Source organism: Eleginops maclovinus, chromosome 7 (genome assembly GCF_036324505.1).
Source record: "Eleginops maclovinus isolate JMC-PN-2008 ecotype Puerto Natales chromosome 7, JC_Emac_rtc_rv5, whole genome shotgun sequence".
In the NCBI taxonomy this organism is placed as follows: Eukaryota; Metazoa; Chordata; class Actinopteri; order Perciformes; family Eleginopidae; genus Eleginops; species Eleginops maclovinus.
Window position 1 is genome coordinate 626,593 of NC_086355.1, and position 14,795 is coordinate 641,387.

At 45.0% G+C, this 14,795-nt stretch overlaps 1 protein-coding gene across 1 annotated transcript in view; it reads left to right on the top strand.

The window, feature by feature from the left end:
- The window catches only part of LOC134867399 (titin-like), a 196,592-nt gene that overhangs the window by 46,900 nt on the left and 134,897 nt on the right, over positions 1-14,795 (top strand). The window contains 27 exon segments of the mRNA XM_063887937.1: positions 148-429; positions 515-793; positions 875-1,156; positions 1,256-1,534; positions 1,773-2,060; positions 2,166-2,444; positions 2,549-2,830; positions 3,406-3,684; positions 4,202-4,480; positions 4,789-5,067; positions 5,163-5,450; positions 5,543-5,821; positions 6,066-6,347; positions 6,996-7,274; positions 7,359-7,637; positions 7,728-8,006; positions 8,090-8,377; positions 8,462-8,566; positions 8,569-8,739; positions 9,026-9,307; positions 10,312-10,446; positions 10,449-10,589; positions 10,694-10,975; positions 11,081-11,359; positions 12,023-12,310; positions 13,462-13,740; positions 14,286-14,567. Coding sequence (XP_063744007.1) covers positions 148-429; positions 515-793; positions 875-1,156; positions 1,256-1,534; positions 1,773-2,060; positions 2,166-2,444; positions 2,549-2,830; positions 3,406-3,684; positions 4,202-4,480; positions 4,789-5,067; positions 5,163-5,450; positions 5,543-5,821; positions 6,066-6,347; positions 6,996-7,274; positions 7,359-7,637; positions 7,728-8,006; positions 8,090-8,377; positions 8,462-8,566; positions 8,569-8,739; positions 9,026-9,307; positions 10,312-10,446; positions 10,449-10,589; positions 10,694-10,975; positions 11,081-11,359; positions 12,023-12,310; positions 13,462-13,740; positions 14,286-14,567 — 7,026 coding nt within the window.

The following is a 14,795-nucleotide window of genomic DNA, read 5'->3' on the forward strand; positions in this document are numbered from 1 at the left end:
AAGTGGATTACTGCTGACAAGCTGACGCTAACACTACGCACTGCTATCTCCTGTCTTTTGTCTTTACGCAATTTTCTGTCTGTTGTTTCCTTCCTGTGTCTCTTTTGACAATGATATTGGTGTTTTTGAACTAAACACTCCTTTCAGAGCCCCCTACCTTTGTTAAGAAAATGGAAAACAAGATAACATGGAAACAAGGTATAGCTGCACGTTTACAGTGCACCGTTAAAGGATCGCCTCGACTGCACATCCACTGGTTCTGGAATGAGAGAGAGCTCAGTGATGGAGAAACATATAAGATATCTTTCAAGAGTGGAGTTGCCTCTTTGGATATACTGAATCTTCTGGTCACAGACAGTGGCAGTTACACATGTGAGGTGTCCAATAATGCCGGCAGCGAGAGCTGCAACACCCTTATAGCTGTCAAAGGTTTGTCAAGTCTTGCATCAAATGAACACTCTGTTTAGTTCAGGAAACCTTTGGTATTAACTGCATACACCTTTTTGACTCTCAGAGCCGCCGTCCATTAGAAAAGAGCTGCAGACAGTAGAGGCGGTGAAGGGAGCGGCCACTCAGATGGAGTGTGAGATCGCAGGAACAGCTCCGTTTGAAATCAGCTGGGTAAAAAATAAGAAAGCTATCTCCAGTGATCAGAAACATAAGATAATCTCCCAGGATTCCTTATCGCGGCTGGAGTTCCAGTACTTTGAGAGTGCAGATGTTGGAGATTATCAGTGTGTCATATCCAACGATGTGGGGAAAGTCACCACTAAGGCTGTAGCTAAACTTAAAGGTTTGTACACCTGAGCTTAGTGAAGCAGGTATTAGTTTCATCTTTTGAATTCACTCATTAACTATTGAAATGTTTCTGTAGAGCCTCCCACTTTCTCAAAGAGGGTTGAGAGTGCTACTGCCGTGTTGGGAAACCAAGTAAAACTGCAGGGGACCATAAAGGGCTCTGCGCCCATCACTGTGAAATGGATGAAAGACTCTGAGATACTGAGAGATGACGATTCAAACATCAAGATGGTGTTTGAGAACAATGTTGCTAGCTTGTCCATAACGACAGTGGCCATCAGCCATGGCGGCAAGTATTCGTGCCAAGCCGAGAATGAGGCTGGCCAACAGAAATGCGAAGCTACCTTGACCGTGCAAGGTTGGTTTCTGCAGATACCTTTTTACTTCCTACGTTGTTGTAGTTCTATAGGTTCTAGCTTCTTATGTCATATTACCTAATGACTCTGTCTTGTCCCAGAACCTGCGAGAGTGGTAGAACCTGCAGAGTCCATAAGTGTGACTGCGGGGGATTCAGCCACTTTGGAGTGCACAATCTCTGGAAGCCCTGATCTGAAAGTGAAGTGGTTTAAAGACGGGAAGGAGATGATCAGTGGCCGTAAATATAAGATGACTCTGAAGGACAATGTGGCCACCATGAAGATCCTCACGGCAGAGAGAGGAGACACTTCAGATTACAAGATGGAGGTGTCCAATAAAGTCGGCAAAGACCAATGCACATGCTCGGTCACCATCTTAGGTTAGCTCCCGGTTTTCCTTTAATATTTGATCATTCTTTTACAGTCTTTAAAATCTCAAGTAGTTGATATCTTTATGACTAAAAGGAACCAGACTTTGCTGCACTGTATTTCCATGTTTTGGACTAACATCAAGTTAAAGTCTTCAACCTAAAACCAAACACAGGGCCTAGATTGTTGTGACTCTCTTTATCCACTGTATGAAATTGTGATAATGCATGTTTTTTCTTCAACAACCAGATCGGATAATGCCTCCAACTTTCACCAAGTCCCTGAAAAGGGTTGACGGTAACATCAGTAATGACGTCTCCATGTATTGTAAAGTGTCTGGGTCCCAACCCATGACCATATCTTGGTTCAAAGATGACCAGGAGATCAAGTCTGGATCCAAATTCCAGCCTGAATTCAAAGACAGCTCTGCTTCTCTGAGAGTTATAAAGCTGGAGAAGGCCGACTCGGGAGTTTATAAATGCAGAGCGACCAACTCTGCCGGCTTTAAGGAAACCAGCGGCACGCTCTATGTCAAAGGTTGCAAACACTTGGCTGATGTTGTGCTCTTATTTTGTTGTGTTTAATCCTCGAGGTATTTCATGGTAACATGAAATTAATCTTTGTTTTGTTCATGGCCCCTAGAGCCCCCAGTGTTCACAGTGAAACCAAACAACCAGGATGTTAAACCAGGAACCACGGTTTCCTTCAAAACGGGCTTCACTGGGACAGCTCCTTTAGCTGTAAAGTGGTTCAGAGAGGAGAAGGAGATTGCATCTGGAGGCTCATATTTCATAAAGAAAGATGCCTCCTCCAGCTCTGTGGAGCTAAACTCAGTGAAACCCAGTGACTCTGGGAAATACACCTGCCAGGTGTCCAATGATGCTGGGAAGGTGGATTGCACTGCAGTCCTCTTTGTGAAAGGTGTTTATGTGTGCAGCTGCATGAACATCTGTTGACATCAATGTTTCTTTGGATACTAACATAATGTCTTCTGTCCGATAACCAATGCTAACCTCTTCTCTCAGAACCGCCCGTGTTTGTGAGGAAACTTGAGGCGACTAAACTCGTCAAAAGCGGCGACTCCGCCGTGCTGGAGTGCAAAGTCACGGGCAGCCCCATCATCACTTTTAAATGGTTCAAGGACGAGATGGAGATCAGCTCCGGTGCTAAATACAAAATGACTTTGACTGACTTAGCAGCCTCTCTGGAAATAGTCAACAGTGCGGTGAAGGACAGTGGAGATTATGTGTGTGTGGCATCCAGCGAGGCTGGCAGTGACCGCTGCAGCAGCACAGTGACAATCAAAGGTTGGTTCTGGGACAAATTTCACTCCAAAAAATGAAGACTTTTGTTGTGGCGTTGAAGACGTTTTTTCTTTCTCCTTTTCAAATGACCGTCAGCTTTTGTGTTTCATCTTAAGTCTGAAATTGTTAGCTTTGTTAGCCAAACAAGTTGAGTACCTCCATGTTAATAATGCAACACACAGTATTTGTTGTGCTTACCAACACCGTTGTGACATGTCTACAGATAGTAGTTGAGCAGTAATCCTGTATGACTGATTGAATGACACACACAAGACACAAAGGCTATCAAAAAGTTAGTTGAAATCCCAGCCCTCTTGGATTTTGAGGTTGGGATATAAGATTCCAACTCAGAAAACCAGAATACACCATTATCACGTGAAGACACCACACCCCCTGGTGGACGAAGACATAATTGAAAACCAGTGGCAGGAGTGAAGCTTAACCTGGGCGGGGCCTCTCCATAGGGATAGGTCATTTCAGAAAAATGATCTTCAACTCCACAATAAAGCTCCAGTTGAATCTTGTTATTTAGCTTTCTTTGGCATCAGGATATGTCATACTCCGCTGTCCTCTTCTAGAGCCGCCATTGTTTGTGCGTCGCTTGGAGCCCAAAGATGTTGTGAAAGGCTCTGAAATGATGCACGAGGGCCAAGTCTCTGGCTCAGCCCCTTTCACTGTGTGCTTTTATAAAAACACAAAGCCGATAAGGAATGACAAGAGACACAGGATCACAGTGAAGGACGAGCTGATAGCGCTGCAGGTGCTGGCAGTGGAGGCCGGAGACGTGGGCTTGTACCAGTGCACTGTAGAGAATGAGGTGGGGAAGGTCTCCTGCGAGTGTCAAGTCACACTAAAAGGTTGGTTTGGAAGCGATCGACTTCTGATTGAATCCCAGTTTCTTCTGCCATTTATTAATCAAACATGTAACCTCGCAAAGACTCCTCCTGAACTGGCAACGCTCTGAAGGCATTTTATAAAGGGTGCTTTATTTCTTAAGAAACTTTAAGTAAGGATCATGAATGGACAAAGATGTCTCTGATGTTTTCACAATCTGTACAACACAGATCACAATTTAGGCCAAACATCCTCGATTCAGAGAGAGAGAGAGGAAATCTCTCATAGGTTTCTAAATTTGCGAAAGACAGACTGCAGTTCATGTTCTGTATAGTAAGGTAATTGGCTTTTGCTGTAAGGTTTCTCCTTCAAAATCTGAATCTTGAATGAACTCCTTTGAACGTTAGGCGTTGTTGTTTATCTGCAAAGTGTCAGTTCAACCACAAATAGAGAAGACTGAGCTTGCAGGATGGACTATGACTTTGCGAGGCTAATATCCAGTAGAGAGCCCAGTGTTGAATATAAAATGTTTCCCCGTAGAACCACCATCGTTTGTGAAGAAGCTGGAGAACCTCAGTTCCCTTGTTGGCAGCGAGGTTTCTCTGCAGTGTTCTCTGAAGGGCTCTGAACCCATGAGCGTGTCCTGGACCAAAGACAACCACGAGCTCAAAGAGGCTGAAAACATTCAGATTACATACGAGAACAACAACGCTCTGCTGCACTTCACCAAGCTGCAGAGCAAACATGGTGGCAAATACTCGTGCCAGGCGCAGAACCAGGCCGGCAGCCAGACCTGCTCTGCTGTGGTCACAGTCAAAGGTTGGTCAGGAAACTCCAGAACTCTTTTGGTGAAGTCACACAGTTATATGTTTACTCGCAGGATGTTTCCCTCAAATGGCCAACAAGGTGTTAAACACACCGATGTAGAGGTTAAGAATCATGGCGTCACATGTTGTGACCTTTAAATTCCTTAACACATGTTTGTCAGATGATCATTTTAAGACCTTACAATTTGAAAAGGACCAAATGCATCTCTTGAATCTGAACTCTTCATTGACTACTTGGTCACTGTATTGTAGTAAATCAGATTTGAAATGTGTTGCTGACTGTTCTGTTTGGCGTCTCAGAGCCGGCTAAGGTCACCGAGGAAGCCAAGTCCATCAGTGTGACTCAGGGCGATCCGGCCACGCTGGAGGCCCGGTTCTTCGGCACCAAGCCACTGAAGGCCAGATGGCTGAAGGCCGGCAAGGAACTGAGTTCAGGCCAGAGATATAAAGTTCAGAGCACAGACACCAGCTCTGTGCTCAAAATTATCAAAACTGAAAAAGGTGACAGTGGTGACTACACCTTTGAGGTTTCCAATGATGTCGGCCAAAGTTCTTGCGAGGCCACACTCACCATCCTCGGTCAGTTCTTAATGAGTCGTTAAATTCAGTTGAATTGAATTACATCTTACTTTGAGCATTTGTTTCTCACCTCTTTCTTCCTCCATGCATGTTAGATCAAATCATTCCTCCGTCTTTTACGAGAAAGCTGAAGCAGACAGAAGGTATCAAAGGATCCTTCGCTCATCTGGAGTGCCTCATATCTGGCTCTCTGCCGATAACCATTCAGTGGTACAAAGATGAGAAAGAGATCCAGACTGACGACAAACACAAATGCACATTCTTTGAAAATGTTGCTTTTCTGGAGATCTCTAATCTTGACAGTAAAGACAGCGGCAGCTACACCTGCATCGCTACAAACAAAGCGGGGACCGTGCAGTGCTCCGGGATCTTGTTTGTCAAAGGTTTGCACACACATTTAATCCGTGGTATTTATCAGTAGGAACAGAACTAAAAGGTTATTTTCTCAAGCATTGTTTCGTGTTTTCTCTTCCAGAACCACCATGCATTCTTGAAAAGCCTGAATCCATGAATGTTTTGCCGGGCTCAAAGGTCCAGTTTAACGTGCTGGTCTCTGGCACGCCACCGCTCACAACCAAATGGTTTAAGAACAAGAAAGAGATTATATCCAGTGCTGACTGCAATGTGGTCAAAGACAACACCTCCAGCTCTCTGGAGCTTTTCTTTGCAAAGACCTCTGATTCTGGAGAGTATGTGTGTGAGATTCAGAACGATGTGGGCTCCACCTCTTGCCAGGCGACGCTCTTTGTGAAAGGTTATTATTCCCTTAGTGAAACGGAGTCTGTGAATATGTCTCCATCCATCTGTCCATAAAGCTTAGACTGCAAACAGGTTTCAGGCTCCGTCAGCCCAAGAGAAGAGGCCAAAAGGCTCTTAAGAAACTCACCCCAAAGGCTTTGAGACACACTTGGATGGAAACATATTCTAGTCAACTTCATAGAGATCAGTTTTTCCTCGTCGTCACAAAGTCACATTTATGATTTTATTCTGTTCCTTAGAGCCCCCTAAGTTCACACGGACCCCGGCTCGGTTATCGGTGGTCCGCCCCGGTCAGAGTAAAATGTTTGAGTGCCAGGTGACCGGCACACCTGAGATAGACATCTGCTGGTTCAGGGAGGGCTCTGAGATCAGCCCCAGCGACCGGTACAAGATGGTGTTTGTTAACTCAGTGGCCACGCTGGAGTTGTGTGGCGCTGAAACCAAAGACAGCGGGCTTTACTACTGCGAGGCCCGCAACGAGGCCGGCAGTGAGAGCTGCAGCATGGAGCTCAAGGTTAAAGGTCAGTCCAGCCACATGAGAGATCATGATTGGTAGCATTGGTTTCCCAAACACGTGTTCTACATGGTATTATCTAAGCTGTTGATTTATTGTACTTGTAGACTCTTTATCGCTGGGTTTTTGGTTCAGAGTTAGGCTGGGTGATCATTAAACACAACCATATTGTTGAGTTTGAATGGAACCGTATCGTGCAAAAATCATACAGAACCACTGATGTGTTTATTTAACATGAAAAGTCTTATACTAAAAAATATATTCTGAGAGATTATTATTTAAAGGTTAGAATGGGGTTTTACTCCCCTCTTTCAAACGCCAGTATCAGACTGGTCTTCAACTGAACTGCATTTAAATTCCACATTACTCTTCATGACAGGAATATACCACATTAAAACATATTCAGTATTTTGGGTACAGAGCATTATCCAGATAACATCTCTGTTTGGTTTTTGACCGTATCACCCACCCCCAGTCACTTAACCAAAAACATTATTTAACTTGCTAACTGGGTCCAGATTCTGACTCAAACCAGAAAGAAACTTGTGTTTGGGAAACTTTGCTTCCAAATGTAAAGAATACAGGTTAACATATTGAGGAAATAATGCACTCATAGGAATTCAAAGTTAGTCAGCAGTTTGTTTTCTCGTCTCAGAACCGCCCTCATTCATTAGAGAGCTGACTCCAGCTGATGTTGTGAAGACCTCCAGCGCCTGCTTTGAGTGTCAAGTAGCTGGGACCGGTCCATTTGAGATAACATGGCACAAAGATGCAAAGGAGATCAAACCCAGTGCTAAGCATGGCTTCTCCCAGTTGAACGACACCGTGAGGCTGGAGGTGCACAAATGTGACACTGTAGACGTCGGTGAATACCAGTGCACTGTTTCTAACGAGGTCGGGAGCTCTGCGTGTAAGACCACGCTAAGCCTCAAAGGTTTGTCTGATCAGAAATAAAACTCCACATTTCTTCTGAAGTAAAAACGTTCCTTTGACACATCATTGCTTTTTATTCTAATAGAACCACCAACATTTACCCAGCGGCTCGAGGACACTGCCACTGTTGTCGGTAAAATGGCCGAGTTTAAATGTGTTGTGAAGGGTTCTCCCACTCTCTCTGTACAATGGCAAAAAGATGAGAACTGGATTTTGGAGAATACTAAGATTGAGAGAACATTTGACAACAATGTGGCCACTCTCAGGATTCCCGCCTGTGAAGCAACTCACAGCGGGAAGTACACCTGCCAGGTGGTGAACGAGGCCGGGCAGGAGAAGTGCTTTGCCACGCTAACGGTGCAAGGTATATCTTTGCTGAACTAATGATGGCTTCCAATCTTTCTAACTCTGTTGGAAACTTTATGAACTGTCTGAATGTCCTTTTGCATTGTAGAGCCGCCTCAGATCACAGAGAAACCTGAAGTGATTAAGGTTACAGTCGGAGATCCAGTCAGTCTGGACTGTAAGGTGACGGGCTCTCCTGAGCTCAAAGTGAAATGGATGAAAAATGGAAAGGAGCTTCAGTCCATTAGGCAGCACAAGCTGACCTTTGAGAACAAAATCAGCAGCCTCAGGGTTCAGTCAGCTCAGAAAGAGGACGAAGGAGAGTATGTCTTCGAGGTGGCAAACCACATCAGTAGCTGCAGCTGCAGAGTCAAAGTGGTCGTTCTAGGTTGGTGTGAAATACTCAAAACCCCTGAAGTACATGTTGAATCAAGTCTAATTACTATTTCCTAAAATCTCTTTTGGTAACAGATCAAGTAATTCCCCCGAGCTTCATCAAACCTCTGGTAGACATGCGAGAGATCTTGGGCTCCTTTGTTCAGATCTGTTGCAAAATATCTGGTTCCCTGCCCATCTCTGTGGACTGGCAGAAAGACGGGTGCAAAATCTCTAGCGGTGTGAAACACAAACTGATCCAGCAGGACAACTCTGTGTCCGTGGAAATCGAACAGCTAGAGCGATCTGACGCAGGATCCTACTCTTGCAAACTGAGCAACGCAGTGGGGAGATGTGAAAGCAGTGGATCCCTGATGGTTAAAGGTTAGACAGTGCTCTCCAACGTGATTGGTCATGGAAATCAAAGGTGAGTCACTTCTTTAACGTGATCCGTCTTATTCTCTTCAGAGCCTCCCAGCTTCGTGACACTGCCTGAGCCCCAGGCGGCTGTACCCAACAGCACTGTGCGCTTCAAATGCACATTTAAGGGAACGCCTCCCTTCACGGTCAAATGGTCCAAGACGACACCGAGCTCATGACCGGGCCCTCGTGTTTCACAGGGCTGGAGGGGCTCTCTTGCTTCTTAGACCTCTATAAAGTGGGGGTCACCCACAGTGGAGTTTACTCTTGTCAAGTCAGCAACGATGCTGGTTCTGTGCGCTCCAGTGCAGACTTGACAGTCAAAGGTTGGACTTGCCTCTTTCAGACTCTTGCGTGGCTGTTTTCATCTCACATCTGCATCGCTGGCTGAACTCTGTCACATTTTCCAGTTTCTGCAGTTCATATTCAAAGCTGTTTGTCACTGCTGCAGCTTCCCATCATTTGTTGCCTTTGTGATGATCCTGCATTTCACCAACATCCTGTCTCTGCTGCTAACCCATCATCATCAGCTTATCTCATCTGCCTGTTGTAACAACTTACTTGACCCTCTGTGCTGCCAGCAGCTAATATGTCTGTATTTTGGCTTTCCAGAACCCCCCGAGTTTGTGCTGAAACTCCCTGCCACTAAGTTTGTGAAGCAGGGAGAGTCACTCCGCCTGGAGTGCAAAGTCAGTGGCACAGCTCCTCTAAAAGTGACCTGGTACAAACAGGACACCAAGGTCACGGACGGGGGCAACTACAGGACATCCTTTGTTGACTCGGTAGCAGTCCTGGAACTGCTGTCCACGAGCTTTAATGATGATGGAGTTTACACCTGTGAAGCTCAGAATGATGCTGGCAGTGTCAGCTGCAGCACCACACTTTCCGTGAAAGGTCAGCCCTTTACTGACTTCCTAATCATCATCAATCATAATTCATGGTCTGACTTTCCGATGCACTGGCTGTTCAGTGTGTTGTTGTGTTACTTAAAGCTGGAACACGTAACATTCAGGTTCTTTGAGTCCATCCTGTATGACCATCAAGCATGCGGGCTGGCTCTTTGGTCCGGACTCGTTTCTTTTTCGTGTCATTGAGAGATGTTTCTCAGCTGGTTGGTTTGCTCTTTTGATTTGTTACACAAAGTAAAACAGACTGCAACCTCCAATACACAAGAACAGTGATTACACACTTTTCAAAACCACTCTTAAACCACTCAGCCATGCTAGCTGTAGTTCTACCAAACACTCACATGCCCCCTCACCTGGACTTTATTTCCTGCTAACGTTCACAAAACCTCTCCCAGATTATCCGTATTTCCAAACAATTCCACAATAATTATGCAATTAGCTTTTGTTCCACCTTTTAGGGTTTTCTGTAGTTTCAAGCAACTCTTTTTGCCAGATTTGCTGTAGTTCCACCAATTCCACATCAATTTAGCCCTCATTTACAGGAATGCCCCCATTCTAACTGTAGTTTCAACAACATTTTCCCACGCTGCAGTCGTTACTTCAGTTCCAATAAACACTCACAACACTTTGGCCATTTTAGCTGTATTGCCAACCTCCTTAAAAGTAACTCAGACATCTTAGTTGTAGTCCCATCAGACTCCCACAGCAACTTCCCTAGCTGTATATCCATGGACATCTCTAGTTTGAATTTTCACAAAGACCTGCCACATATATCATCTTTAAATACACAGAAATTCCCAACTTGGCCATCCCGATTATCATCCGACCACGTTAGCTGCTTCTCCATAAAAACGCGGCGTCTTATCTGTTGGTGTTTTGCCGCCGCAGAGCGCGAGAACTGAGACAGTGTTACGGGTTTCAGCTTTAAGACCTCATCATGGATTCTTTTGCCGTGTATGCCTCTTTAACAGTTTCCTGATCTCTTTGTAGACGCCCCATCTTTTACTAAAGTACCCCAGCCCGTTGAAGGGCTGAAGGGTAAGGACGTGAGTCTGTACTGCGAGATGAGCGGTACAGCTCCGTTCCAGATCACCTGGTTCAAAGACAGGAAGCCTCTAATGGAGAGCAGAAGTATAAGATGGTGAGCGAGGGCAGCTCGGTCACGCTGCATGTCATTGGGATAGAGGCCTCGGACGCCGGCGAGTACGAGTGCAAAGTGACTAACAGTGTAGGAAGTGACACCTGCCAGACGTCAGTTAAACTCAGAGGTCAGTAGTGATAGTCTCAAATGAAAATCACAATCATTAGATTTTCAAATTCCTTTGTCACCTTGCTGACTTTCCCTTTTGCGCTGTTTTTCTCCTCTATTCAGAGCCGCCGTCGTTTGTGAAGAAACTGTCAAACAAGACAGTGATTCTGGGGGAGGAGGTGACCATAGTGGCCACTATTAAAGGCTCTGAACCCATTACTGTGTCCTGGGTTCAAGACAAGGATCACATTCTCAGGGACGGTGACAACAGGAAAATCACACTTGAGAACAACCAGGTCGCTCTTAAAGTCTTTAAGGCTGATGCAACCACAGCAGGCAAATACACCTGCCAACTCAGAAACGATGCTGGGAGTGTGGAGTGTTTCGCTAACTTGACTGTTCTAGGTTTGTAATCATATAATTCTCTCTTTCTCATACAGTCTTTCTCCCCCACTTTCCTCCTGCAGGTTTGATTAAGAACGTGTTTTGCTTCTTCTCTGTTGTTTCCAGAACCCGCTAAGATAGTGGACAAGCCTGACGCTCTGAGCGTGACGGCGGGCGACATGGCTGCCCTGGAGGTCAAAGTGTGTGGAACCCCCGAGCTCACACCCAAGTGGTTCAAGGACGGTGTGGAGCTGGCCTCCGGCAGGAAGTACAAGATCTCATTTTCTCAGATGATTTCCAGCCTGAACGTGCTCTCTGCTGAGAAGGTGGACTCTGGAGAATATACTTTTGAGGTTATGAACGAGGTCGGGAAGGACCTGAGCAAGATTAATCTCACAGTCTTAGGTTGGTGTCTTTTACCTAAAGGCTCTTTGTGACTTGGGCTGGGTATCGTTTGAATCGTTATTGCCTTTAAGATTAAATTGAACGGTATTCTTATTGCACAGAGAACAAGTGCTAAGACAACAGAATGTAGTTAGTGTCTAACCAGAAGAGCAGGGTCCATGATACCTGTGATTTGTTACCAATATCAAAGCAGTACCAATTAGATTTAACATAACTCGAAGATACCATCACACAATTGGTTTGGTTTTCCATCCATCCACAACATTAAATCCTAGGAATACTCATTTAGCTTCGATGCACCAATCACTCCCCACGGATAACTGTAATTTCCGCTCTTGGTAAAAAATGTATGGTAATATTAGCAGGAGTTGGTAAATTGCCTAGATTGTCGAAAGCTAAGTTCTCAGATGCTAAATGTCGTCTAAACTCAACCATCTCACAATACCTTAAATGAAAACAAGACAAAAGGATTAAACTACAACATTTCTAACTTATCTCAGCAACCATCGGATCAAACAACACATCTGCCAGTCGTAGAGTTCTTAACAGTTACTACTATACGCAAAACCTTCCAGAAAAGTACTTTCTAAACCCAGCCCCATAAATAACATTGACTCTTATTTGTCCTCATTCGTCCCACCGCTAACTCCTCACCCCTCACAGATAAGATCATTCCTGCATCGTTCTCAAGGAAGCTGAAGGATCTCAACACAGTGGTTGGAGCAGCCGGAGAGATGGAGTGCAAGGTGTCGGGCTCCCCACCTTTCACTATCTCCTGGTACCATGACGGGGAGGAGATAAAGAGTGGACCCAACTACGAGATTATTTTCAGCAACAACAGCTGCACACTCAGAGTGGCCACACTGAAGCTGGCTGACTCCGGACTGTATAAATGCAAAGCTGTGAACAAGGCGGGATCCAGCGAAACCTCGGCCGCCCTAGTTGTGAAAGGTCAGGAAACACAGACAGAGAAACACTGCATGCTAACTTTCATTTTCCAGAAAGTCCTAGTTGATAATGTCCCCGGTGGCCATTAAGGGATCTGCTATCAGCATCATGTTGCTCACAAACCCTGGCACTGGCTAAAGAAGCGTTGCGGTATTACAGTCAAACGTTAAGAATGATGGTTTATCTGAAATGTTCATAAATATCATTTGGACTACTGGCCTAATGATATTTACTAGCTTGCCGTCAGCAAATTACTTTTTTCACCCTGCTTCACAAATCACTTATCAGCGCAGCAACCAACACCAGATCCATACACTTTAACGAAAGCAGCGCTAGCCAGCTAACGATGACTTAAGTTACTGTTAGCTGCAAAATGCCTTCACTCTCGGCTAGCAGAAAGCAGGTTATGTTGGCCCAAAAAACACCGTCCATCACATTCAGTCAACCTTCTGTCTAACTTTCGCGGGTCCCAGAATCTCTTTGGATAAATGCATCTAAATGGCGACAAACAGCCGTTATCTGGAGACTGCGAGTGACTTTTAGGTTTTTGCAATCTAGCCAAATAACATGTATGTTTAGATCGAACTTTGCCGGCGATAAAGATCGTGAGGGACCAAGCTAACTTACGAGCTAGCTAGCTGAACCTTAACTGAATGCCAGGATCTATTTTTGGTTGCTACGTAACATTAGCCACGTGAGCAGCTAGACCTTCCCAGGGAGTCTGGGTAAAATGTTCTCACTGTAGGTATTTAGTTAAGTCCTTTATTTCCTGCTGACTCATTTAATCTGCCGTCATGCATTATATTTTATGACCTCATCACATCTTTCTCAGCCCTGTTTTCCTCTTGTGGAGGAAGCGTCACTTTGCAAGGTGGGATCAACTCCATCACACCAATCCTTACATCTCAGAAAATATATTTACTTTCTTGTAAATTGAAAACTCTTAACGGCAGGAATTCTGACCTTACTTTCTGAGTATTGGTAGTATTTATTTTTGCCGACAACAGCTTGAGTTCAACTCTTCATTGCTCAGTGAATGCTGCTCTGAGTAGCTCGAGCTGAAGTGAAAATCCTCTAGATTTTAGAGAATTTAGTCCCTTAGTTTTACACTTCCTCCCTTTTTAACATATCACCCTTTGCCTGCTACCCTCCAGAGCCTCCATCCTTCGTGGTTCCCCCCCAGCCAGTGGAGGCCATGCCGGGCTCCGACGCGACGTTCTCTGCGATGGTGAAAGGCAGCGCGCCGCTCAAGCTGAAGTGGTTCAGAGGAGCGAAGGAGATGCTGCCCGGACGCGACTGCAGTTTCTCCCTGAAGGAAAACCAGGTGATCCTGGAGCTGTTCAAGGTGGACCGGTCCCACGCTGGAGAGTACACCTGCCAGATCATCAACGACGCCGGCAAGGAGAACAGCCCCGTCACCCTCACCGTCAAGGGTCAGTCTCACGTATATTCTTCATGTCTGATCATATCATAAGGATATTGTTTGCTGCATTGTTGGAGGATTCCGGGACTTCATTACGACGCTTTAGCTCTGTGCACATAACGATATATCTCTGTTCTATTAAAGCAGCATTTACAAGTTAAAGTTTCACGGTCTTTGCAGCATTAAGTAAGTTTACCCATCAACATTTACTGTAAGCATTTCATAAAGTACTTTTTCAGTTTGAAATAAGTTCATTATTCTTTACTAGTCCAAAAATGGGAACATGTGCAGCCAATGGGCAGTGCAACCACCAAAGAAGAACAGTAGTATAACTATTTTGCACATATCATCTTTAATATTATTGACATCAACAAGGAAGACATTTGAACTTCTGCAAGGAAATAAATCCAAATGAATTTTATTCTAAAGTTAGGTTTTTCTCTCAACTCATTTTTACTGACCTTACCGTAGGGAGAAAACAAAGACTCTCTTCCATGTGTTTCTCTTCTGTTCATAAACTGTAAGCTAAACGTTGACTTTTATGTTCCCCCTCAGAGCCGGCAGCCTTCTCTAAGAAGCTGAAGGACGTTTCGGTGGAGAAGGGGAAGCCGTTGACTCTGGAGTGCACCTACTCAGGAACTCCTAAAATCACCGTGAACTGGTTCAAAGAAGGCCAACAGATCTACGCCTCGTACAAGTACAACTTCACCACGACCGAGAGCTCCTGCATCCTCGAGTGCCTGAGCACCGACGACAAGGAGGCTGCTGGGAAATATTCCTGCGAGGTGTCCAACGACGCCGGGAAGGACAAGTGTGACGCTAACGTGTCCATCCTCGGTGAGAACAAGAGATTTCACTGTCTTTGTGGGGACGCATGTATTTATTTAACCTTTATTTAACCAGGTAAAAGACCCATTGAGATCGTGATCTCATCTTCAAGGGTGACCTGGCCAAGAACGCAGCAGCACACGTCATCAACATACAAGATACAAATACATCAGAATAAATAGGGAATAAATAACAACAAAGTGCAAGAGCAAAGGAATCGATCAAAGGAAATAATTA